This window comes from Pongo abelii, chromosome 1 (genome assembly GCF_028885655.2).
Source record: "Pongo abelii isolate AG06213 chromosome 1, NHGRI_mPonAbe1-v2.0_pri, whole genome shotgun sequence".
In the NCBI taxonomy this organism is placed as follows: Eukaryota; Metazoa; Chordata; class Mammalia; order Primates; family Hominidae; genus Pongo; species Pongo abelii.
This window is the reverse complement of record NC_071985.2, coordinates 41,837,432-41,863,163: the sequence shown is the minus strand read 5'-3', so window position 1 is coordinate 41,863,163 and position 25,732 is coordinate 41,837,432. Positions and strand designations below refer to the sequence as shown.

At 40.4% G+C, this 25,732-nt stretch overlaps 1 protein-coding gene across 10 annotated transcripts in view; it reads left to right on the top strand.

Moving 5' to 3' along the window:
- The window catches only part of CR1 (complement C3b/C4b receptor 1 (Knops blood group)), a 203,735-nt gene that overhangs the window by 136,640 nt on the left and 41,363 nt on the right, over window positions 1–25,732 (top strand). For 2 of the 10 annotated variants that reach the window (XM_054521558.2, XM_054521552.2), the window contains 2 exons: window positions 21,475–21,654; window positions 22,283–22,382. The exons of 7 other annotated variants lie outside the window; for them this stretch is intronic. In XM_054521558.2, the coding sequence (XP_054377533.1) occupies window positions 21,475–21,654; window positions 22,283–22,382 (280 nt within the window). Of the gene's footprint in view, window positions 1–21,474; window positions 21,655–22,282; window positions 22,383–25,732 lie in introns of those variants that run through there. One more of the 10 variants, XM_054521505.1, reaches the window with a different exon arrangement.

Here is a 25,732-nt window from a genome sequence, read left to right as displayed (position 1 = left end):
TAGGTATCAGATACACTTTATTTGTAATGAGGGGTAAGTAAGTTGCTCCTTAGAGGAAATAAGGAAAATGTTAGTAATTTTATTTTCATTTTGCTTCTCTTCTTAAGCATTCATATAAACTTTATTTAATTTTACTTTCTATGTGACAAGTTATACTTCTAACCAAACAACTCCTGGATGTTTTATGGAGACAGCAAAGACTTAGAGTAAACAGAAATTGATATTGAAGGAAAGCATAACTACTTGCTATTTCTGACAATAAGTCTGTTGTAAGCATTAAGAATGTAGTAATCATGAGAATTCATCCTTCACAACTGAGTGTCCCTTATTTAAATCTGCAATCTCTTAGAGTTAAAGTAGGGCTCACAGAAATGAGAAATAGAATTGCCAACTAAAGATATGCTTGTATCCAGATGACTCTGTAAAGTGTGACCTGGTTAGCCTTTACCATCATGTTGAACAAAACCTCTCAGTTGAAAAACCTTATTTCTGAGACTGCTACAATGTGAAGCATCTCAAGAACAGGCACTGAGCACTTGGTAATAGCCTTTGTTCTGCAAGGGCTTTTAAAGTCATAGAAATTGGGGATACTGGACATTTAAGTGAAACGTGCATTTAGAGAGTAAATGTAATTTTCATAGATTTTCTGTTGCTATAACACAATACTTGAGACTAGATAATTTATAAAGAAAATAAATTTATTTGGCTCATATTTCTGGAGGCTGGGGAATTCAAGGGCATGGCAGTAGTATCTGGCAAGGGCTTTCATGCTGCATCAGAACATGCTGGAAAGTGAAAGGGAAATTTAGCACGTGCAAAAAAGACAAAGCACAAGAGAGGGGCTCTCGCTTTATAACAACCTGCTCCTGTAGTAATGAATCCAAGCCTACAAGAATGAAGATCCACTCCCTCAAGAAATAATGAAGACACTCTAGAAAGGCATTGTCCCTCTTAATGCCCTAATCATTTCTGAAAGGCCCCATCACCTCTCACTGCTGTTACACTGGCAATTAAATTTCAATAAGAGTTTTGGTAGAGACAAACCAGATTCAAACAATAGCAATAATACATTATAACATATAAACAAAGTGAGTCTTGGAGGAAAAGTGCACTGTGACCATGTAAGGCAGTTTCACTAAGAGTTTTTAAAATTTGGTCAAGTGGAAATATTGGAGTATTCAATTAATAGTTACATAGAGCTTGCTAGGCACTATGAGGGATACCAAAAGTTTAAGACATGGACCCTCCTAAAAGAAGTTCTAACCTTATTGAGAAACAATATATACTGAGAGGTATCAAACCAAAATACTAAATGAGAAATACCAAATAATAGAATTAATCATGATAATTACACTAAGAGTCCAGAAGGAGGAGAGATTCCTGTGAATTTAAATCAGGGAAGATTTCATTGAGTATAGGGGTATACTCAATGAAAGTATTCCTATACTCAATGAGCTACTCCTAGAAAGACATTCTGTTCTAAATAATGTTAATAGGAGCTAAAACTCATGTAGCACTCACTATGTGCCAAATGCTAACTTATCTAATCCCCTAAACAACCCCACGAGCTATGTACTGTTATCCCCTTTTAATCAATTAGGTAACTGAGTGAGAGGAACTTTAAGTGATTTACCCAAGCTCAAGAAACTAGTAAGTTGGGAAGCAAAGACTCTAATCCAGGCATTCCAGCTCTAGGACCTGTTCTCTCTACACAGTCTCGTCCTTACTGAGCAGAGTCGTGTGAGAAAACGCACAGAAATGAATGTGTAATGTGATTGCAGGAGGCAGCAAAGAGGCTGGGCAGAACAGCACAGCAGATTTATTTAGACGTTTTTGCTCTTGGCCAATATACGTTCAAATAGAGAAACTCTTTATTTGATTAAATTGCAGATTTATTTAGCACTTTCATTATATAGTATGTTGTTTAAGAAACCACTCCCTCAAATTACTGCAGCGTAGAAAAGAAACCATATAAAAAGTTCCTTCATTATTATGTGTGTCTTATTAATTGCTATACAAAACAGTAATGCTTTCTTTTCTCATTTAGTTATTACTTAATTGGTAAAGAAATTCTATATTGTGAACTTAAAGGATCAGTAGCAGTTTAGAGCAGTAAGCCCCCAATATGTGAAAGTAAGTAAATTCTTTTTTTTTTTTTTTAAATTCAGACCAGTAGTCCTCAAAGATTTTTTGCCTCAGGGCACCCTTTACATTTTAAGATTAACAAAGATCCCAAAGAGCTTTCTTTTATGTGGGTTATATCTATTGGTATTTATCATATTGGAATTCAAACTGAGAGATTTTTTAAATAATTATTGATTCTTTTTGTTTTTGTTTTTGTTTTTCCTAAGACAGGGTACCAAGTATGTTTCCCAGGCTGGAGCACAGTGGCACAATCTCAGCTCACTGCAACCTCAGCCTCCCGAGCAGCTGGGACTACAGGCATGTGCCACCATACCTGGCTTTTTGTAACTTTTGTAGATACGTGGTTTTGCCATGTTGTCCAGGCTGGTCTTGAACTCCCGTGCTCAAGCAATCTGCCCCCTTGGGCCTCCCAAAGTGCTGGGATTACAAATGTAAGCCACCCCACCTGGCCTGATTAATTTGTAAGAATAGACGTAATACAAATTAACATATATAACTTTTTTTATGAAAAATAACAATTTTCCAAAACAAAATAAAATTAGAATAGTGGCATTGTTCACATTTTTTGCACATCTCTTCAACACCTAACTTAAAGGAAGACTTGGATTTGGGCTGTTGTGTAATCACACAATATGTAGACTTTGGAAAAATATCACTATACACTTCTGCCCGGCGCAGTGGCTCAGGCCTGTAATCCCAGCTCTTTGGGATGCCGACGCGGGCGGATCGCGAGGTCAGGAGATCCAGACCATCCTGTCTAACACCCTGAAACGCCGTCTCTACTAAAAATACAAAAAATTAGCCAGGCGTGGTGGTAGGAGCCTGTAGTCCCAGCTACTCTGGAGGCTGAGGCAGGAGAATGGCGTGAACCCGGGAGGCGGAGCTTGCAGGGAGCCGAGATCGCGCCACTGCACTCCAGCCTGGGCAACAGAGCGAGATTCCGTCTCAAAATAAATAAATAAATAAATAAATAAATCACTATACACTTGTAAGGATGAGAGTGAAAAAAGACAATATTTTAGTGGTATTGTGAACCACCAATTTAGAAAATGGATATATTTATAAATTGCAAAAGATTTCTCAGCTAGCGCTCAGTTAAGCATATTTTCTCATTAAATTGTCAGCATTTCTTGTGATAACTAGAAGAAAACTTAGCATGGCCTTGCAAATAAATAAAGGCTTATTAGGCCGTTTTCGTATTGCTGTAAAGAAATACCTGAGACTGGGTAATTTATAAAGAAAAAAGGTTTAATTGGCTCATGATTCTACAAGCTCTACAGGAAGCATGATGCTGGCATCTGCTGGGGGTTTGGGGAGGCCTCAGGAAACTTAACAACCATTGGGAAAGGCAAAGGGGGAGCAAGGTGTCTCACATGGCAAGAGCAGGAGCAAGGTGCAGAGGACGGGAGGTGTTACACACTTTTAAATAACCAGATCTCCCAAGAACTCAGTATCACGAGAACAGCACCAAGGGGATTGTGCTAAACCATTCATGAGAAATCTACCCCCGTGATTCAAACACCTCCCACCAGGCCCCACCTCCAACACTGTGGACTACAATTCGACATGAGATTTGATGGGGACACAGGTCCAAACCATATCAATAGGTATTTACACTTTAAGAAATGAGATTTGTTCTGAAAGTTAGTTACTATATTAATGGTTTGAATTTGGGATAATATATTTGCTCATAGAAACCTTCTTTTAAATCCATATTGAATTCACAACCAGCTTGTAGAAACCCTATATTGACAAATTCATTGAAGACACAGAAATTTTACTAATGCTGTCTTAATCTTTTACATTTATTTCCTCTTTTTCTTCAATTTTAAGAGATTTTGTGCACATGACCTCCAAAAATAAAAAATGGAAAACACACCTTTAGTGAAGTAGAAGTATTTGAGTATCTTAATGCAGTAACTGATAGTTGTGATCCTGCACCTGGACCAGATCCATTTTCACTTATTGGAGAGAGCACGATTTATTGTGGTGACAATTCAGTATGGAGTCATGCTGCTCCAGAGTGTAAAAGTAACTTTTCAATTTATTTCCTTCTTCATCTGTAAGTACTCTGGAAATATTTTGTAAATAGTTTTATCTACAAATAAACAAAGCAGGTGTATGTGCTTCCTCCTCCTGTGTAATTGGATCTAATTTATTTTAATACAGGTCAATTCAAGCCAAAAAATAGTTCTAGCTAGAGTTCCCTATTTCTCACCCCCACATGTTCTTGGCATTTCATTTCATACAGTGTGAACTACTGTGTATCTGCATGAGTTAGAAGTTTTTGTTTGAAAGAACAAAAAAAAATAAATCAACAAACACTGGCTTAAAAATAAGAAAGGTGGTTCTTGTATTACAAGAAATCTAAGAGTTCTGGCTATGGTAGTGGTAGACTGTAACAGACTAATGCTCTCACCAATAAAAATGATAAACTCTGGATAAAAAATAATTTTTTTAAAGACCAGAGTGACCAAACGTATGAAGACTCCACAGGGGACTTGCCCGTTTAAAGAAAGAAATCACAGAATAACAGTGATTTCAAAGTATATACTTCCCAAGTATGCATGAAACATTCTCCAAAGTAGACCATATTCTAGACAATAAGACAATTCTCCACAAATTTCAAAAAATCGAAATCATTCAAAATACATTATCTGATCACAACAGAATGAAAGTAGGAATCAACAACAAGGCCAATCCCCAAAGAAATGAAAAGTATACAAGACACTTCTAAATAATCCATGCATAAAAATAGTAGTCAGCCGGGAAATTAGAAAGTGTTTTGAATTGAATCACAACACAATATATCAAAATATCCAAACATGTAGGATACAGCTAAAGCATTGCTTACAGGGGAATGTATAGCATAACATACTTACGTTAGAAAAAAAAGAAAAGCCTCAAATCAATGATCTAGTTTTCCACCTTAAGAAACTAAAAAAGAAGAGCAAATTAAATCCCAAACTAGCAGATGTAAGGAAATGATAAAGATAGAGCCAAAATCAATGAAACTGAGAAGAGAAAAAAAAATTGAGAAAATAAATGAAACCAACAGTTGCTACTTGGAGATCAATAAAATGTGTAAACCTACAGCCAGACTGACAAAGAAAAAAAAGACACAAATTAACCAATACTGAGAATGAAAGAAGTGGTGGCCAAGCACAGCACCCCAGCCAGCTTGAAGACCCTGCCCTCCTGCAGCCGGCAGGGGCAGTCACTCCCGGACTTGTCCTTTTAAAAGCTCCAGCTTTACCACTTGCTGGTGGAGCCCAACCACTGCTGCAGGGTCCTCATCACCAACACGCCTGGCAGATCCAAGAGGAGATGGCCCAGGATGGGATGTGGCGAACAGCAGCACCCAAGAGTGCGGGGTGCATGTGGCTCCACTGCCTGGTTTCTGCAGAGATCCTGTGCCAGTGCCCTGTGCCCACCACACAGGAGCCAGAGGGGGAGCACCATGCCCCCCGCTTTGGAGACTGCTGCACGAAGGGGCCAGGTATCAGACCTTTGCTCTGTCACCTCAGCACTGGCACCAGGCGCCCCGCAAAGCAGCATCTGGGAGATGGACAGCCAGGGGGAAAATAGAAGAAGCTTTCAGAAGTGGCTAGATGAGATATTTGAAATACTGAAAACTAAAAATCCCAACTGCATGGAAGAGCTGGCCTCAGATGTGGTCAGTTCTTACGACAACCTGGACACACAGTGCTGATCCACATGATGGGATGCACCAAGCTGGGCCCGTGCAACGCACTTGGAGGCTTGGCCCTGCACCCGCCACACCTCCCAGCTCCAGCTGCAATTGCAGTCTGACCTGGGCAAGCAGGAGCACATGGTGGAGATCCTGACGGAGACCTGAGCCACACGCGCCGGAGTGCTGGCCAGACATGGAGTATGGGATCCCACCAAGGGAACTCTGGCCAGCCTGTAGCCCACTGCCCAGCCTTGCTGGCTCCTCTGCTGATTCCTGCATGGTCTGCAGCCCCAGGCCCATTCCCTTCCTTCCCCTCTGCAGAGGGCAAGCCAGAGGCTGGTGTAGGCAGGAGCTAGGGCTCTCCTCAAAGGCTTTTTGACCTTGGGGCAGGCTTGACATCCCCACAGCCCTGATCCCTCATCCCTTTTCATGTCTCCTGGAGGACAGCGAGCCGTAGCTGCAGCAATCTTGTTTAAATTTAGGTAGTTGAATTTTTTAGAATTAAGTTTTATATGTTTTGAGCAATAAATTGTCTTAAGATATATATTTTAGGTTGCTTCCAAGATTACTGAATAGGAACAACTCTGGTCTACAGCTCCTAGTGAGATTGACGCAGAAGACAGGTGATTTCTGCATTTCCAACTGAAGTACCTGGTTCATTTCATTGGGACTGGTTGGACAGTGGATGCAGCCCATGGAGGGCAAGCTGAAGCAGAGCCGGGTGTCACCTCACCAAGGAAGTACAAAGGGTCAGGGGACTTCCCTTTCCTAGCCAGGGGAAGCTGTGAGTGACTGTACCTGGAAGAACAGTACACTCCTGCCCAAATACTGTGCTTGTTCCCACAGTCTTCACAACCAGCAGACCAGGAGACTCCCTCCTGTGCCTGGCTGGGTAGGTCCCATGCCCACGGAGCCTTGCTCGCTGCTAGCGCAGCAGTGTGAGATCGACCTGGGACGCTGGAGCTTGGCTGGGGTGGAGTGTCTGACATTGCTAAGGCTTGACTAGGTGGTTCTATGCTCACAGTGTAAACAAAGCTCCAGGGAAGCCCGAACTGGGCGGAGCCCACCGCAGCTCAGCAAGGCCTACTGCCTCTCTAGATTCCACCTCTGGGTGCATGGCATATCTGAACAAAAGGCAGCAGACAGCTTCTGCACACTTAAACATCCCAGCCTGACAGCTCTGAAGAGAGCAGTGGTTCTCCCAGCACAGCATTTGAGCTCCTATATTGGACAGACTGCCTCCCCAAGTGGGTCCCTGATCCCTGTATAGCCTAACTGGGAGACACCTCCCAGTAGGGGCTGACAGACACCTCACAAAGGCAGGTGCCCCTCTAGGATGAAGCTTCCAGAGGAAGGATCAGGCAGCAATACTTGCTGTTCTGCAGCCTCTGCTGGTGACACCCAGGCAAACAGGGTCTGGAGTAGACCTCCAGCAAACTCCAATACACCTGCAGCTGAGGGACCTGTCTGTTAGAAGGAAAACAAACAAACAGAAAGGAATAGCATCAACATCAACAAAAAGGACATCTACACTAAAACCCCATCCATAGGTCACCAACATCAAAGACCAAAGGTAGATAAAAACACAAAGATGGGGAGAAACCAAAGCAGAAAAGCTGAAAATTCCAAAAACCAGAACACCTTTCTCCTCCAAAGGAACACAACTCCTCACCAGCAAGGGAAGAAAACTGGATGGAGAATGAGATTGACAAGTTAACAGAAGTAGGCTTCTGAAGGTAGGTAATAACAAACTTCTCCAGATAAAGGAGCATGTTCTAACCCATCACAAGGAAGTTAAAACCATGAAAAAAGGTTAGACAAATGGCTAACAAGAATAACCAGTGTAGAGAAGAGCTTAAATGACCTGATGCAGCTGAAAACCACAGTACGAGAACTTTGTGAAGCATACACAAGCTTCAATAGCCAATTCGATCAAGCAGAAGAAAGGATATCAGTGATTGAAGATCAGATTAATGAAATAAAAAGAGAAGACAAGATTAGAGAAAAAAGAGTGGAAAGAAACAAACAAAGCCTCCAAGAAATATGGGACTATGTAAGAAGACCTAATCTACATTTGATTGGTGTACCTGAAAGTGATGGGGAGAATGGAATCAAGCTGGAAAACACTCTTCAGGATATTATCCAGGAGAACTTCCCCAACCTAGCAAGACAGGCCAACATTCAAATTCAAGAAATACAGAGAACACCACAAAGATACTCCTCGAGAAGAGCAACCCCAGACACATAATCATCAGATTCACCGAAGTTGAAATGAAGGAAAAAATGTTAACGGCAGCCACAGAGAAAGGTCAGGTTACCCACAAAGGGAAGCCTATCCAACTATCAGTGGATCTCTCAGCAGAAACCCTACAAGCCAGAAGAGAGTGGGGGCCAATATTCAACATTCTTAAAGAAAAGAATTTTCAACCCAGAATTTCATATCCAGCCAAATTAAGCTTCGAAAGTGAAGGAGAAATAAAATCCTTCACAGACAAGCAAATGCTGATTTGGTCACCGCCAGGCCGGCCTTACAAGAACTCCTGAAGGAAGCACTAAACAGGGAAAGGAACAACCGGTGCCAGCCACTGCAAAAACATGCCAAAGCATAAAGACCATCGATGATATGAAGAAACTGTATCAATTAACATGTCAAATAACCAGCTATCATCATAATGACAGGATCAAATTCACACATAACAATATTAACCTTAAATGTAAATGGGCTAAATGCCCCAATTAAAAGGTACAGACTGGTAAATTGGATAGAGTCCAGACCCATTGGTGTGCTGTATTCAAGAGACCCATCTCACATGCAAAGACACACATAGGCTCAAAATAAAGATATAGAGGAAGATCTACTAAGCAAATGGAAAGCAAAAAAAAGCAAGGGTTGCAATCCTGGTCTCTGATAAAACAGAATTTAAACCAACAAAGATCAAAAGAGACAAAGAAGGCCATTACATAATGGTAAGGGTATCAATTCAACAAGAAGAGTTAACTATCCTAAATATATATGCACCCAATATAGAAGCACCCAGGTTCATAAAGCAAGTTCTTAGAGACCTACAAAGAGACTTAGACTCCTACACAATAATAATGGCAGACTTTAACACCCCACTGTCAATATTAGACAGGTCAATGAGACAGAAAGTTAACAAGGCTATCCAGGACTTGAACTCAGCTCTGGACCAAGCAGACCTAATACACATCTACAGAACTCTCCACCCCAAATCAACAGAATATACATTCTTCTCAGCACCACATCGCACTTATTCTGAAGTGGACCACATAATTGGTAGAAAACACTCCTCAGCAAATGTAGAACTATAGAAATCCCAACAAACTGTCTTTCAGGCCACAGTGTAATCAAATTAGAACTTAGGATTAAGAACCTCACTCAAAACCACACAACTACGTGGAAACTGAAAAACCCGCTCCTGAATGACTACTGGGAAAAAAACAAAATGAAGGCAGAAATAAAGATGTTCTTTGAAACCAATGAGAACAAAGACACAACATACCAGAATCTCTGGGACACATTTAAAGCAGTGTGTAGAGGGAAATTTATAGCACTAAATGCCCACAAGAGAAAGGAGGAAAGGTCTAAAATTGAAACCATAACATCACAATTAAAAGAACTAGAGAAGCAAGAGCAAACAAATTCAAAAGCTAGTGGAAGACAAGAAATAACTAAGATCAGAGCAGAACTGAAGGAGATAGAGACACAAAAAACCCTTAAAAACTCAATGAATCCAGGAGCTGGTTTTTTGAAAAGATCAACAAAATAGAGAGACCAGTAGCAAGATTAATAAAGAAGAAAAGAGAGAAGAATCAAATAGATGCAATAAAAAATGATAAAGGTGACATCACCACTGATCCCACAGAAATACAAACTACCATCAGAGAATACTATAAACACCTCTATGCAAATAAACTAGAAAATCTAGAAGAAATGGATAAATTTCTGGACACCTACACCCTCCCAAGACTAAACCAGGAAGAAGTTGAATCTCTGAATAGACCAATAACAGGTTCTGAAATTGAGGCAATAATTAATAGCTTACCAACCAAAAAAAGTCCAGGACCAGATGGATTCACAGCCGAATTCTACCAGAGGTACAAAGAGGAGCTGGTACCATTCCAACTGAAACTATTTCAATCAATAAAAAAGAGGCAATCCTCCCTAACTCATTTTATGAGGCAAGCATCATCCTGATACCAAAGCTTGGCAGAGACACACACACAGAAAAGGGAATTTTAGGCCAATATCCCTGATGAACATTGACCTGAAAATCCTCAATAAAATACTGGCAAACCAAATCCAGCAGCACATCAAAAAGCTTCTCAACCATGATCAAGTTGGCTTCATCCCAGGGATGCAAGGCTGGTTCAACATATGCAAATCAATAAAGGTAATCCATCACATAAACAGAACCAATGATAAAACAACATGATTATCTTAATAGACGCAGAAAAGGCATTCGAAAAAATTCAACAGCCTTTCATGCTAAAAACACTCAATAAACTAGGTATTGATGGAACATATCTCAAAATAATAGAGCTATTTAGGACAAACCCACAGTCAATATCATACTGAATAGGCAAAAACTGGAAGCATTCCCTTTGAAAACCAGCACAAGACAAGGATGCCCTCTCTCACTACTCCTATTCAACATAGTATTGGAAGTTCTGGCCAGGGCAATCAGGCAAGAGAAAGAAATAAAGATATTCAAGTAGGAAAAGAGGAAGTCAAATTGTCCCAGTTTGCAGATGACATGACTGTATATTTAGAAAACCCCATCGTCTCAGCCCAAAATCTCTTTAAGCTGATAAGCAACTTCAGCAAAGTCTCAGGATACAAAATCAATGTGCAAAAATCACAAGCATTCCTATACACCAAAAACAGACAGAGAGCCAAATCATGAGTGAACTCCCATTCACAATTACTGCAAAGAGAATAAAATACCTAGGAATCCAGCTTACAAGGGATGTGAAGGACCTCTTCAAGGAGAAGAAACCACTGCTCAACGAAATAAAAGAGGACACAAACAAAAGGAGGAACATTCCATGCTCATGGATAGGAAGAATCAATATTGTGAAAATGGCCATACTGCCCGAGGTAATTTATACATTCAATGCTATCCCCATCAAGCTACCACGGACTTTCTTCACAGAATTGGAAGAACCTACTGTATAGTTCACATGGAACCAAGAAAGAGCCTGTGTAGTCAAGACAATCCTGAGCAAAAAGAACAAAGTTGCAGGTATCATGCTACCTGACTTCAAACTATACCACAAGGCTACAGTAACCAAAACACCATTGTACTGGTACCAATACAGATATATAGACCAATGGAACAGAACAGAACAGAACAGAACAGAACAAAACAGAGTCCTCAGAAATAACACCACACATCTAAAATCATCTGATCTTTGACAAACCTGACAAAAACAAGAAATGTGCTGGGAAAACTGGGTAGCCATATGTAGAAAGCTGAAACTGGATCCCTTTCTTACACCTTATACAAAAATTAGCTCAAGATGTATTAAAGACTTAAATGTAAGACCTAAAACCATAAAAAACCCTGGAAGAAAACCTAGGCAATACCATTCAGGACATAGGCATGGGCAAAAGCTTCATGACTAGAACAACAAAAGCCAAAATTGACAAATGAGATCTAATTAAACTAAAGAGCTTCTGCATGGCAAAAGAAACTATCATCACTTTTTATATTTTTATATTTTTTATATTTTTATATTTTTATATTTTATCTCAGTATTTTTTTAGTTATTTTCTCAAAAGTTTTTTTTTCTGGAAACATCCTGTGCTGCTACATTAGAGCCTACACAGTGCAGTTGCTGCATTTCATTCTTTTAAGGTTTAAATAAGGGATTTTATTTTGCTTTTTTAATTGCTATTTCTTAAATTGGCACATAATAATTACACACATTTATGGGATACAGCAAAGGAAACAACAAAGTGAAGAAAAAAAACCTACAGAATGTGAGAAAATGTTTGCAAACTATGCCTTTGACAAGGGGTTAATATCCAGAATATCTGAGGAACTCAAACAACTCAGCAAAATAAAACAAATAATACTATTTAAAAGTGGGAGCAAGACATGAACAGACATCACTCAAAAGAAGACATACAAATGGCCAACGAATATAAAACAAAATGCTCAACATTCTTAGTCATCAGAGAAATACAAAATAAAACCACAGAGAGATACCACCTCACCCTAGTTATCAGAGCTCTTATCAAAAAGACAAAAGATAACAAATGCTGGTGAGGATGTGGAAAATAGAGACCTCATACACTGTTAGGGAATCCAAATTAATATGGTCATTATGGGAAATAGTATGGAGGTTTCTCAAAAAAGTAAAAGTAGAACTACCGTATGATCCAGCAATCCCACTACCGGGTATATACCCAAAAGAAAGGAAACTAGTATGATGAAAAGATATCTGCACTCTCGCATTCACTGATGCACTATTCACAATAGCCAAGGTATGGAATCAACCAAAGTGTTCACCAGTGGATGAATGGATAAATAAAATGTGGTATATATACACAAGGGAATACTATTCAGCCATAAGAAAGAATGAAATCCTATCATTTGCAGCAACATGGATGAACCTAGAGGATATTATATTAAGTGAAGTAAATCAGGCACAGAAAGACAAATCCTGTATGATATCAGTCATGTGCAATCTAAAAAACTCATCTCATGGAAGTAGGGAGCAGAATACTGGTTACCAGAGGCTGGGGAAGGCAGAGACCATGGGAGATGGACAGAGATAGGCTAAAGGGCACAGGGTCACAGATACATAAGAATAAATTCATCCTTGAATACTTAACCCTCTGCCCTACATCTGTCACTCCTACATCCATATTTCTTATTTCGATAAGTAGCACCACCATATTCATTTCTAATCCTGGGGCTAACTCTTGATTGCTTTCTTCTCACTACTAACCTTAAGAAAGGAAGTAACCAAAATCCAATACATGAGCAACTGTTCATTCCATCTCCAATATCTTTGTTAACTGTCCACTTTATCCATTCAGTGAGGGCCGCCATCAAACCTCACTTGGATGTCAGCAAAAGCTCCCTGACTGGTCTCCCCTCTCCATTATTGCCTTAATCTAGTCTCCATACTATACACAGATTTACATTTTTAAAATGCATATCTAATTGTCCCTCCCTTTTTAAAAATCTTACAATGGCATGACATCTCAATTCACGATAAGGAAATTGGTTCTTCACATTCCCTGTACACTGTACACATCGCCTGCAATTGCCCTTCAACACGGAGAGCAGGCATTTCATTAGCTGACCTTCCCACACACGTTCTTGCAAAGAGGAAAAGTCAAGCAGGGTGTTTGGAGGCGAGCTGCCATCATCCACCGCCTTTGTCTGGAAGCGCAGGGCCTCGCCCGCGGGATCCATCGGAAGCCCGAGCATTGTCAAGCTCTGCTGCTGCACCTGGGTCAGCAAGGTGGGCTCTGCCAGCGAAACTCGTTAGAAACAATGCAAATGGGGAGTAAACATGGCCTTGCCCATGAAGGGGAAGCTGATCAAAAGCATTTTGTCCCGGAACCCCGCAGCCCTCCCCATGCTCTGGGCGCGGAGCACAAGGATTGGTCACTCCTCTTTGCACTGCGCTTTTCCTCTTATTTCAGTTTTCTTCGAGATCAAATGTGGTTTGTAGATGTGTTTCGGGAGGATGGGGGTCTCTTCTCCGAGAAGCCGGGAGCCTGTTGGGCCGCCGGCGCCCGGTCTCCCCTTCTGCTGCGGGGGATCCCTGCTGGCGGTCGTGGTGCTGCTCGCGCTGCGGGTGGACTGGGGTGAGACGCGGGCGGGCGTGGGGAGGCGCCCGGGCTGACAAGGCACCCAGGGCCCCTCAGAGAACTCGCGTGCCGCGCTGGGCTGTGCTGCTCTGCGCGCCCGGGTCCGAAGGCAGCGCGATGGGTGGGCTGAGCGCGCGACCTGGCAGGGCGGCGGGTGTGGGATCCTTCTGCACACTGGAGACCCTCGCTGCCTCTGGGTAAGCGTGGAGTTCCCACGTGCAGGGGCTTAAGTCGTGACCAGCGCCGAGGAAGGCGCAGATGCTGAGCGGGTGCCGCACGAAATTCCCTGCCTTGTGTATTCACAGCCTAGGCTGGCTATAGCCGAGCGTGGCGTTGATCCTAGCGAAACGGGACTTGGGGATCCGACAAACCTGAGTTCTGGTCCTAGAAACTTAACTGTGAGGCAAGTTAGCACACCTAAGTCTGTTTGCTCTTCTGTAAAATGGGGACACTGGTATCTCTGCATTGTGGAGTTGCTGCCTCAGTGGCATAAAGCCTGTCGAGTGTCTAACACAGGGCTATGTGTCCCCGAGTTCATTTCTATCCCCCAGACATTACCTCTGCACTTTGCTCCCAGTGGTGTTTAGACAAGCAGTCCTAGGTATGCCCTGCATGGAACTGTCCTCGTCCCCCACCCCAAGCCATCACCGCCATCATCACCATGCACTTGATTGACAGCATAGTTTAAGACAGATGCATGTCAGGCACTTGGGCGTTGGAAGAGCAAGGGAAGCCCCAGAACATGCAATGTAACCGCTGCAGGTAGAAGGGACAGTAGATATGTTTACACTTTGCATTTTAGTGATGTGTTTAGTACAAAATAAAGGCTATTATAACTACTACAGAAATTTTGAGGCCACATCTTTTCCTTTTTTTAACTTCAAGTAGATAAACATCTTCAGTTAGAACCTTTCTATTGTGATTTTTGGGCTCCCCAGAAGTCTTCTTGGTTGCCTAGACTCACTGGCAACATCTCACTTGAAGTGACAGTCTTGGTTATTTTGGTCCTGCCTCTTCCTGACAACTCAGGGTTCGTCCTTCTCTGCCACTAGACGTTTTGCATTCATTAGAGTGTTCCTTCTTCTCTAAAAGAGTAAGGGGAAAAGAAAACCAAGCTCCCCCAAGAGTTGTTATTAATATTTGATCTCCTTAGGCATCAGAAAGTAACCTGTCTAGTGAAGAGATACGATAAAACTTACAATTTTATTTTTAGGAGAGAAGCATGCCCAGTAAGTTAAGCAATCTGTTGTCAGTGCTTACTGAGGTTCTCACAATAACCTCCAAATGTGAAACAGCCTAAACTAAACTATCTAGAAATTTTGTTGCTGGAGTAATTTCAATTTTAAAATGCTGACGGATGCTTCTGGTGTGCACAGTCCTTTGGAATTTAAAAGAAATGTAAGAGAAAGAGCTATGCTCCCAAGGTGTATGCATATAGAAGTAGGTGGTGGAGTTTTATGAAATCTATTTTTTAGGAAGCCAGTGTTCTGATTTTTCCAGACTCTGCTACTTACCAACTGGGGCTGTGGACCCAGCAACTTAAGTCACATCACTGACCTTCAGTGTCAACGTGTATAGAATGAGCATGACTGACATCCTGATTTCTGAGAGAGGTATTTTGAAAATCAGGTTGGGTAGTGCATGTGACAGTGTTTTGTAATCTGAAAACCCTCATGCATGTCTGAAAAACCATGACTAAGAAGTCATGCAAGACTGCAGGATCACTGAAAAGGGAGAAATCTCAACTCCTATGATCAGGAAAGGGTGAGGGAAAAGAGTATGACTTTACTAAGCACTTGAAGAGTGAATCCAGAAACAGGTTGCATAGGACAGTTTATGGGAATATTTATTTCTATATAAAAAATAACAGAGGAACTAGGATTGTTTTGTCATTAGAGGGTACTCATACTACCAATGAAATGGTGTGGTGCTATTTGAAAGAGAACTTAGATTAGCTGCAAATAGATATTGCAAACTTAGGGCAACCACTGAAAAAAGTGAAAAAAAGAAGTACAATTGATATGCCAGTAAGGAAGAGTGAATTGCATCATATAAAATGCTCAGTTAAAACAATAAATGGGGCCAGGCACAGTGGCTCACACCTATAATCCCAGCACTTTAGGAAGCGGGGTAGATAACCTGAGGTCAGGAGTTCGAGACCAGCCTGGCCAACATGGTGAAAACTCATTTCTACAAAAATGCAAAAATTAGCCGGGCATGATGGTGGGTGCCTGTAATCCCAGCTACTCAGGAGGCTGAGGCAGGAGAATCTCTTGAACCTGGGGGGCAGAGGTTGCAGTTAGCCGAGATTGCGCCACTACACTCCAGCCTGGGCAAAAGAGTGAGACTCCGTCTCAAAAATAAAAATAAAATAAAATAAAGGTCAGGAAAAGAATGCAAGACAAAAAATAGGAACAGAGAACAAGAGAACAAAGACAACAAATAGAAAAAGGTAACATATTAAACCAACTATATCAACCATCACTTGTCAATGATCTAAATGCACCAATTGAAACAGATCATCAGAGTCGATCAACAAACAAAACTCAACTATATATTGTGTACTCCCTATAAGACCATTTTAAATATAGGCAATATATATTAAAAGTAAATGGGTAAAGATATACCATGCTAATTCTAGTCACAGAAAGCAGGAGTAGCTGTGTTAATTTCAAACACAGCAGACTTCAGATGAAGGAAAATTATTAGGAATAAAGAGGGGCATCATATAATGATAAAGGGGCTAATTCTCCAAGAAGGCGTAACAATATCTAATATGTATCCATCTGACAGAGAAACAAAATATGTGGGGCAAAGCTGATAGAACTGCAAGGAGAAATAGATGAATGCACTATCATAGTTGGAGACTAATATCAGAAAAGATAAAGGTGCTGAAGTCTCTATATCAGAAATGGGCAGATTCAGCAGGCAGAAAATCCGTAAGGACATACTTGAACTCAACAGCACCATCAATCCACTTGGATATAATTGACATATACAGACGACTTCATACAACAACAGCAAAAGACATATTCTCCGGCTCACATTCATGGGGTTAGACCACATTGTGAGCCATAAGAATAGTATGCTATTTCAGCTTTACCAGGGAGTGTTTAACATAGGGTGGACTCTGGCGCCCTCACGTGGTCCTCAGGTAGGATCTGGTTTGGTTTTCCCTGCTAGGTAAAGGTGCAAGATAGAAAGAAGGGTAATTCCAATTTGCTTTCTGTGCTTTGTGATGTATTCTGGTTTACCTATGCTCGGATGAGTGTATGTATGATTTATATTATCTACTGTTATCTAAAATGAACTTCACATTTGGACAGGCAACATCAAAGCTGTCCTACACAGAAATACTGGGTGACGAGCACTTAATAAGACGAACTCCAGAAAACAAGAAAATGGCAGAGTTGACAATCCCTCTCACCCTCCCCGCAAAGACACATGTATACAAATTTCTTTTGTCAGAGACATTAAGAGAAAGAAATGCTGTCAGTCTAATCACAACTGATCACAACTTGATGAAACCAAAAAATCTAGAAAGTATCATGAAGACAGTTGAAATACAGCTTTACATTCACTATTATGATCAGAGAAACTCACTGTGGCTGTTTTTTGTCCCCTTAGATGTCAACTAATGATTGTGTTAAGTGATCATGAATAACAGAGCATTTAAAATGTTTATCTGTATTACATTTCAAAAATTTATATTTAGGCATATAATTTATATATTTGTGTACATATATAATTTATTACTTTATATTTTTGAAAGTGTATGCTCTTTTTTTAAGCTGACAGACATGTCTAAGCAAAGCAAATGCAAGTCTGTTCCTTAAAGGGTAAGTATGCAGAATGGAAAGCAGAGTGTACTTCGGGTTGACAGATCATATTTGCACAGACATGAAGGTGATGATGTGTTAATTGTGCGTATAGCACAGAATAAATCAGCTTGCTTTGAAAGGAAGATCTGAACCAGGAGTGCATGAAATTGGGCTGAGTCATACAAGAAAAAACCCGAAATGAGATAACAAAATATACCCACTGGAATGGCTAAAATGAAAAAGATTGACCAAGCCAAGTGTTGGCAATAAAGTGGAGTAGCTGGAATTTTAATATACTGCTATTTGGCAGGTAAAATTACAACATTAACTTTAGAAAATAGTTCAACCATTTCTTAAAACCTTACACACACACCTGTCATATTACTCAGCATTTTACTCTTAGGTTTTTACCCAAGAGAAATGAAATCATATGTCCACACAAAGACTTGTACATGAATTTTCATAGCAGTTTTGTTTGTAATAGCCAACAAGTGGAAACAATCCAAATGTCCCTCAACAAGTGAATGGATAAACTAAATTAACATATATTTATACAATTGAATATTACCCAGCAACAAAAGGAAACAATTTGTATATGTGCAGCAACCTACATAGAACTCTAATTATGCTGTGTGAAGGCTAAAACATTAAAAAAAAAATCGGAGTGATTTCCTTTATATGATAGGATATAAACGAAGTGATTCGGATTATATGAAATTTTAGAAAGCCAAATCAATCTGTAGTAAGAGAAAACAGGTGAAAGGTTGCCTAGAGAAGGAAGTGGATGTTTGGATGGATTACAGAAGGACATGAGGGAACTGTGTGGGGTGACAGGTATGATGGAAATGTTTGTTGTCTTCATTTGGTGATGGTTTCACATGGCATATATATAAGTAATCAAATTGTACACTTTAAATACTCATCAATCATTGTATGTAATACATCTTAATAAAGCTATAAAAACTTTTTAAACTTATGGTAGGTCTTGAGTTTATGGAGTTTATATTAATATATTTATCATAAGAACTAGCCACAAATTGAGAGATTGGTAATAAAGAGGGAAAGGAAACTACATCAAGCATTCTTTGTTGAAGGCTCATATGTTCCTTTTTTGAGCTATTATGCAAATTTATATTATTACCTATCCTATGAATATACTACTATGAAGGTAAGAATATTAGGTAATTAAGGGGAAGGAACTTCTTTCTTTCCAAGAATGGTTCATTATATTTGCTTTGTTGCTTTGATCTAGTTATAACCTCTCATTGCAAGCTTTGCTGTGACATTTACCCCCTCTCAATACAGCTTTTGGCGCTAGGAGCTCCACTTGGAATCTCTTCCTTTGTCTAGCATCAATGCATAAGACACATATCAAAATTGTATTTCATCCCACATATCAACTAGAGGAAAGGTGAATGCATAACATTGAAAGTCACAGAACTGTTTTACTTGTGGTTTTTTTTTTTTTTATACAGTGGTTCTCAAAGTGCTGTTGTCTATCAAAATCAGCTGTGAAACTTTTTAAAAATATAGACTCCTGGGCTCTAACCCAGACCCACTAAATCAGAGATTCTGGGGACATAGCATGGACTCTTCGTTTTTTTTTTAAGTTTTATAAGTAATTCTTCAATTATTTGATCATTGCAACAAATATGCATTGAGTGCTTATAATTGAGTGTTAAGCACAAGGACTAGGTATTAATTTGGAAGTACAAAAAACATGTCATCGTTTGCCCTCAAATTATACATATCTAATATCTTTTGAGAGAAATAGATGCTTCTAAAAGCACACAAAATTAAAAAGCACAAATTGCAATCACAAACAATTATTGATATGAAAGGAAAAGGAAAGGGCCTGACTAGAAATTATCATAGGGTGGGGCAGAGGGAAGTAGTTTAGATTCCAAATGCCTGAGAGGGTCAGGGAAGGCATCAGACTAGATTGGGTGCATTCAGGGTGGTATGGCCATAGACAGGCCAGGGAAGGCTTCGATAAGAAAGTGGCATTTTAGCAAACACCTGGAGGAAGAATTGAAGTCATAGCCAAGATAAAAGTGCATCACACAGAAGGAATGTCATAGACAGGGGAACAATGTGTGTCTTCAGGAAACTGAAAAGGGGGAAAGGGCCACCACGCCTTGGTGAGGGGACTGAGTGGCATGAGATGAAGCAGGAAACATAGAGAAGGGCATCTTTGTACAAAGCCAAAAGTTGGTTCTTTTAAGTCTAATAAAATTGACCTCTGGCCTCAATCTACCCAATTAATTAGTGGAAGGTGTGGGAAGGAACAGAAATGAAAACAAAACAAGATATTTCCAAAACTAGAGTAAGATGCTATTCTTTTTCAACAGATATGTCTTCTTGATTACATACTGTTTGACTCTGTGATTTTTGTTGCTTTAAATTAAATCTACAAGGCCTTAAGGGGCCTAGCTGGGTCTAGTATTTAATTTGAAATATCTATGAGAAAATACATCTTCTTTACGGTAAAGTATAGCTTTAGTTGTTGAGCTTTGTTCACTCTTTGTGCTGAAGATTGACATGGCAACAGACTTCCAACACTGGTGGCTGCTACTGAGGGCCAAAGAGGAGATGTGTACTCCCACTGAATCTGAGTGTCCACTGAGTGTGAAGGTGGATGGTAAAATGCATGAGTGTATCTTGTTACAAGAAAGTATAAATGAGGATGGGAGAGAAGAAGCTACAACACAGGCACTTACTGATTAACTAAAATTTGAAGCTGTGAATTGCAGCTTCCCCTTTATTGAAAGATGATATAAATAGCTTAGTTGTCTTCAAACTAGCAGAAACTTTTTAAATGGATGGATGCTGATTTTTTTAAAAAGAGCCCATTTCTAAGGCATCTTTTAAAGCAGGTGTCCTCAACCCCTGGGGCATGGACCGGTACTGTCTGGTGGCCTGTTAGGAACTGGGCAGAACAGTAGGAGGTGAGCGGCCAAGCATTATTGCCTGAGCTCCACCTCCTGTCAGATCATTGGCAGCATTAGATTCTCATAGGAGCAGAAACCCTATTGTGAACTGTGCATACGAGGGATCTAGGTTGCATGCTCCCTATGAGAATCTAATGCCTGATGATCTGAGTGGAACAGTTCCATCTTAAAACCATTCCCCTGCACCCTCCATTCACGGAAAAATTGTCTTCCACAAAACAAGTCTCAGTTGCCAAAAAGGTTGGGGACCAAAGTTCTAAAGGAATCAATCTCTTTGCTATTATTGTTATTATTATTGTTAAGATGGAGTCTTGCTCTGTCACCCAGGCTGGAGTGCAGTGGCACAATCTTGGCTCACTGCAACCTCTGCCTCCTGGGTTCAAATGATTCTTCTGCCCCAGTCTACCAAGTCCAAGCTTGGACTACAGGTACATGCCACCATGCTCTGCTAATTTTTTGTATTTTTAGTAGAGACGGGGTTTCACCATGTTGGCCAAACTGGTCTCGAACTCCTGGCCTCAAGTGACCCTCCCACCTTGGTCTCCCAAAGTGCTGGAATTACAGACATGAGCCACCACACCCAGCTCCCTTGGCTGTTATTGAAGTCTTCTTTTTCTTTTTTGATCACATCTATGCAGTATATTTGAGAGAAAGAGGAAGTAGAGTGGGAATTTCAACAGGGCATGGTGGCTCACACCTGTAATCCCAGGACTTTGGGAGGCAGAGGTGGGCAGATCACCTGAGGTCAGGAGTTTGAGGCCAGCTTGGCCAAGGCGGTGAAACAGTGTTTCTACTAAAAATTCAAAAATTAGCCGGATGTGGTGGCAGGTGCCTGTAATCCCATCTACTCGGGAGGCTGAAGCAGGGAGAATTGCTTGAACCTGTGAGGCAGAGGATCGCACCACTGCACTCCAGCCTGGGCGACAGAGGGAGACTGTGTCACAAGAAAAAAAAAAAAAAGAATGGTAATTTCTCCATTAACTTTGATGCTGCTGTGGTCTTGTTCCCCAGATCAATGCAGTGTCCCAGAATGGCTTCCATTTGCCAGGCCTACCAACCTAACTGATGAGTTTGAGTTTCCCATTGGGACATATCTGAACTATGAATGCCGCCCTGGTTATTACGGAAGACCGTTTTCTATCATCTGCCTAAAAAACTCAACTTGGACAAGTGCTAAGGACAAGTGCAGACGTAAGTAACTCTGGAGTGGGAACCCCTCTGTTAGTCAAACATCTGTAAGATCTGATTCAATTTGTTCAAATTTTGTAACTGAGTTGCATATGACAATTAGTTTGCTAAGGTGCAATACATATGAGAATTATTCTTGTAGATCATACCTTGTTACTGCTTTCAGTTCCTGGCACCTTCATTACAAGTTTATTTCATGAGAAACAGTCATTGCAGGACATGATTGAGAGAAAATCCCCATTCACTGGGGCTCTCCCATTTTCATGACTAAAATTAAGTAATGAATGACTTGGGACAAGAAAGAGAAGTGGATTAAATAACTAAAAGATGTGACAATCTTGGGCTTTGAGATCTTTGGATTATACCAGTTGAATTGAATTACAGATAATAACAAAGTTTACATTTTTCTGGGAGGCATAATATGGGGATGAAACAGATCTGAAAGGGAAGTTTTTTTGAAAGGGAGCTGATCCTGAGGCAGTCTGGTGAGTTTCCTCAAGGTAGCAAAATCTGTGGAACCATCAGAACTGCATGTGTTCCTCAGTAAGCTACAGGCAGGTTGAGACTTTATGTACTAAAAAAAAATTCAGTTTACTCTACTTGGCTCCAAAATTCTGTTTCTTTCCCGTAGGTAAATCCTGTCATAATCCTCCAGATCCTGTGAATGGCATGGTGCATGTGATCAAAGACATCCAGTTCGGATCCCAAATTAAATATTCTTGTACTAAAGGGTGAGTTGGCATCTCTTGAAACAACATCTCTTGGTTCAAGAGTTCTAACACAGCCATACTACCTTCTAGTCACATCTCAGAAAGGACAACTAAACTATTACCATCTGCTCTTTAAAGGCTTCAACACAGGTGCTTAGCTCCTGACTGAAATGAACAAAGGTATGACAAGATCAGGGGGAAATCATCTGTATCCTTGCTGGAAACCAAGGCAGAGCATATATGAAAAGTGTGGCATTCATTGGGTGGGAAGGAAGAAAATGGGGGAAGAGTATAGTCAAAGCACACAAACAGCCTTAACCCAGAGTAGACATTGCTGGAAGAAAGGGAAGGCCATTGAGCAGCTGTGTGAGAGAAATCTTAATGGTCATAGCACAAATAGTTTGCTAGGGCTGCTGTAACAGAATACTCCAAAATAGGCGGCTTAATACAAACGAAGTTTTTGGAGTTCTGTTCCGGAGGCTGGAAGTGCAAAATCAAGGTATTGGCAGAGCCAGAGCCATGCTCCCTCCAAAACCTGTAGGGATGGATCCCTCTTTGCTTCTTCCAGTTTCTGAAGCCCCAGGCCTTGGCATGTGGCAGCAGAACTCCAGTTTCTGTCTCTGTCTGTCCTCACATGGCTGTCTTCCCTCTGGGTCTCTGTCCTTACATGCTGTTCTCTTATCTGTGCATGTCTGTGTCCAAAGTTCTCTTTTTTTTTTTTTTTTTTTTTTTGAGATGGAGCCTCGCTCTGTTGCCCAGGCTGGAGTGCAGTGGCGAGATCTCAGCTCACTGCAAGCTCCACCTCCCGGGTTCCCGCCATTCTCCTGCCTCAGCCTCCTGAGTAGCTGGGACAACAGGCACCCACCACCATTTTTTTTTTTTTTTTTGTATTTTTAGTAGAGACAGGATTTCACCATGTTAGCCAGGATGGTCTCGATCTCCTGATCTCGTGATCCGCCCCCCTCGGCCTCCCAAAGTGCTGGGATTACAGGCGTGAGCCACCGCGCCTGGCCCAAAATTCTCTCTTTAAATAAGGACACCAGTCATATTGGATTGGGGCCCACACTAACAACTTCATCTTAACTTGATTGCCTCTGCAAAGACCGTATTTCCAAATAAGGTCACATTAATAGGAACTGGGAATTAAGACATCCATATATTTCGGGGGTGAGGGGAACATAATTCTCATGCATTGCTGGTAGGAATGCAAAATGGTACCACAACTTTGAAAGACATTTTGGCAGTTTTTTATAAAACTAAACATACTCTTACCATATTATCCAGCAGTTATCCTCCTTGGTATTTATCTAAAGGAATTGAAATCTCAGGTTCACACACAAAAAAATCTGCACACAGATGTTTTAACAGCTTTATTCATAATTGCCAAAACTTGGAAGCAATCAAGATGTCCTTTAGCAAGGGAATGGATAAACTGTGGTACATCCATACAATAGAATATTATTCAATACCAAAAAGAAATGAGCTATCAAGCAATGAAGAGACATAGAGGAACCTTAAATAATGAACCTTCTTTCACTATTACTAAGTGAAAGAAGCCAATCTGAAAAGCCTATGTAGTATATGATTCCAACTATACACCATTCTGGAAAAGGCAAAACTATAGAGACGTAAAAAGATCAGCAGTTGCCAGGGGTTAGGAAAGAAGGGGATGAATTGGCAGAGCACAGAGGATTTTGAGGGTAGTGAAACTACTCTGTATGATGCCATAACAGTAGGTACATGCCATAATAAATTTATCCAAAGTCATATGATATACAATACCAAGAGTGGACCCTAAGATAAACTATGGACTTGGGGTGACCATGATGTGTCAGTGTAGGTTCATCAGTTGCAAAAAATATGTACCACCCTGGTGAAAGATGTTTATAATAGGGGAGACTATCCATGTATAGGGGCAAGGAGTATATAGGAAATCTCTGTATCTTCTGTTCATTATTGCTGTGAACCAAAAACTGTGCTAAAACACAAAGTCTATTTTTTTAAAACTACATAAAAGTAAATACATAGGCACATGTGCATAAACAGACGCGCGCACATGTGCATAAACAGACGCGCACACAAGTGAGTACAGGTAAAACAGGAAATTTGAACAAAACTGGTGGATCATACCTGTCTCAATATCTTGAGTTTGATGTTGCTCTATTGTTTTGCAAAATGTTATTATTAGGGAAAAATTGAGTAAAGTGTACCTGGGATCTCTCTGTACTATTCCCTACAACTGCATGTGAATCTGATTATCTCAAAATAAAAAGTTTTTTTTTTAAGTTACTACTAAATTTCCAAGGGGATGGGCTTCCTACCAAAGAATTGTATATTGTGAAATTAAATCATTCGAACTTAAAACAATTCAAACTTACAGCTGGGAGAACTTTAAATTATTCTGAGCCATGAGAAGACTGTGGCTATGCAGCCTGAGTCATGCAGCAGGCAGCTGTAACTTATGCCTTTTTTTCCTGTGAATAGTTAAAACCAAATGGCACCAGAGATAAGACGCACTCAGATCACTACCCCTTTTCAGGGAGCAATAATCTTCCTAGGAATGTAGCAATAGGTAACCAATCAAAGTGATATAACTATGCATGGTCTCATATGGAAAATATAATCCTGCTAAAATTTCTCTGTCTCTGTCTATGTAAGTGATACCTTACGTCCTCCACTTTGGAGTGCTGACCCCATTCATTTGGAATTGGTGTCTTCCAGGTGGCTACCCTTAAGCTTTGTGCTCAAATAAACTCTATCCTTAAATATATTTTCTGAATCTCATTATTTAAGATTAACAATGTGCTAACCTAAACAATTCACAGGATTTGTTTTTTATTCTCATTTTTTCCTAACCCATCCACCTGGTTCAAGGCACATAGATTAAGCAGGAAAATGGAAATGGGACTAATATCCCAGGCTTCACTGTCCCTCTTCGGGCCCTGGGGAGGAGACTCCCAAAAGTCTAGACATGTTCACCGACATCCTGTATGCAGTTTCTGGAAACGAAATGATCATGGCTTTTCCTGAACCATGGCTTAACTTTGTGAATCCACAACTCTCTCTTCCCCAGGAGATCCAAAAAGATAGGGTAGGATGTAAAGGCTTCAATCTGTTCAAATGGATATGAGAGCCCCTGACTCTCCTTAAAATAAGTAGCATGGATTTTATCTCTCTGCCTTACTTCTTCATAAACATTCTGAATGAGAAAAGTTCAAACCATTTTTTGTTCAATTACTTAATCTACTTTGGGACACAAGTTTAATAAATTAAAATATTCTTCTATCTGTTCCCCTTGATCAGTGAACATAAAGTTATCCTTTGACTCATATTTAAAATGTTCAGTACTACAACACTGAACGATAGTATGG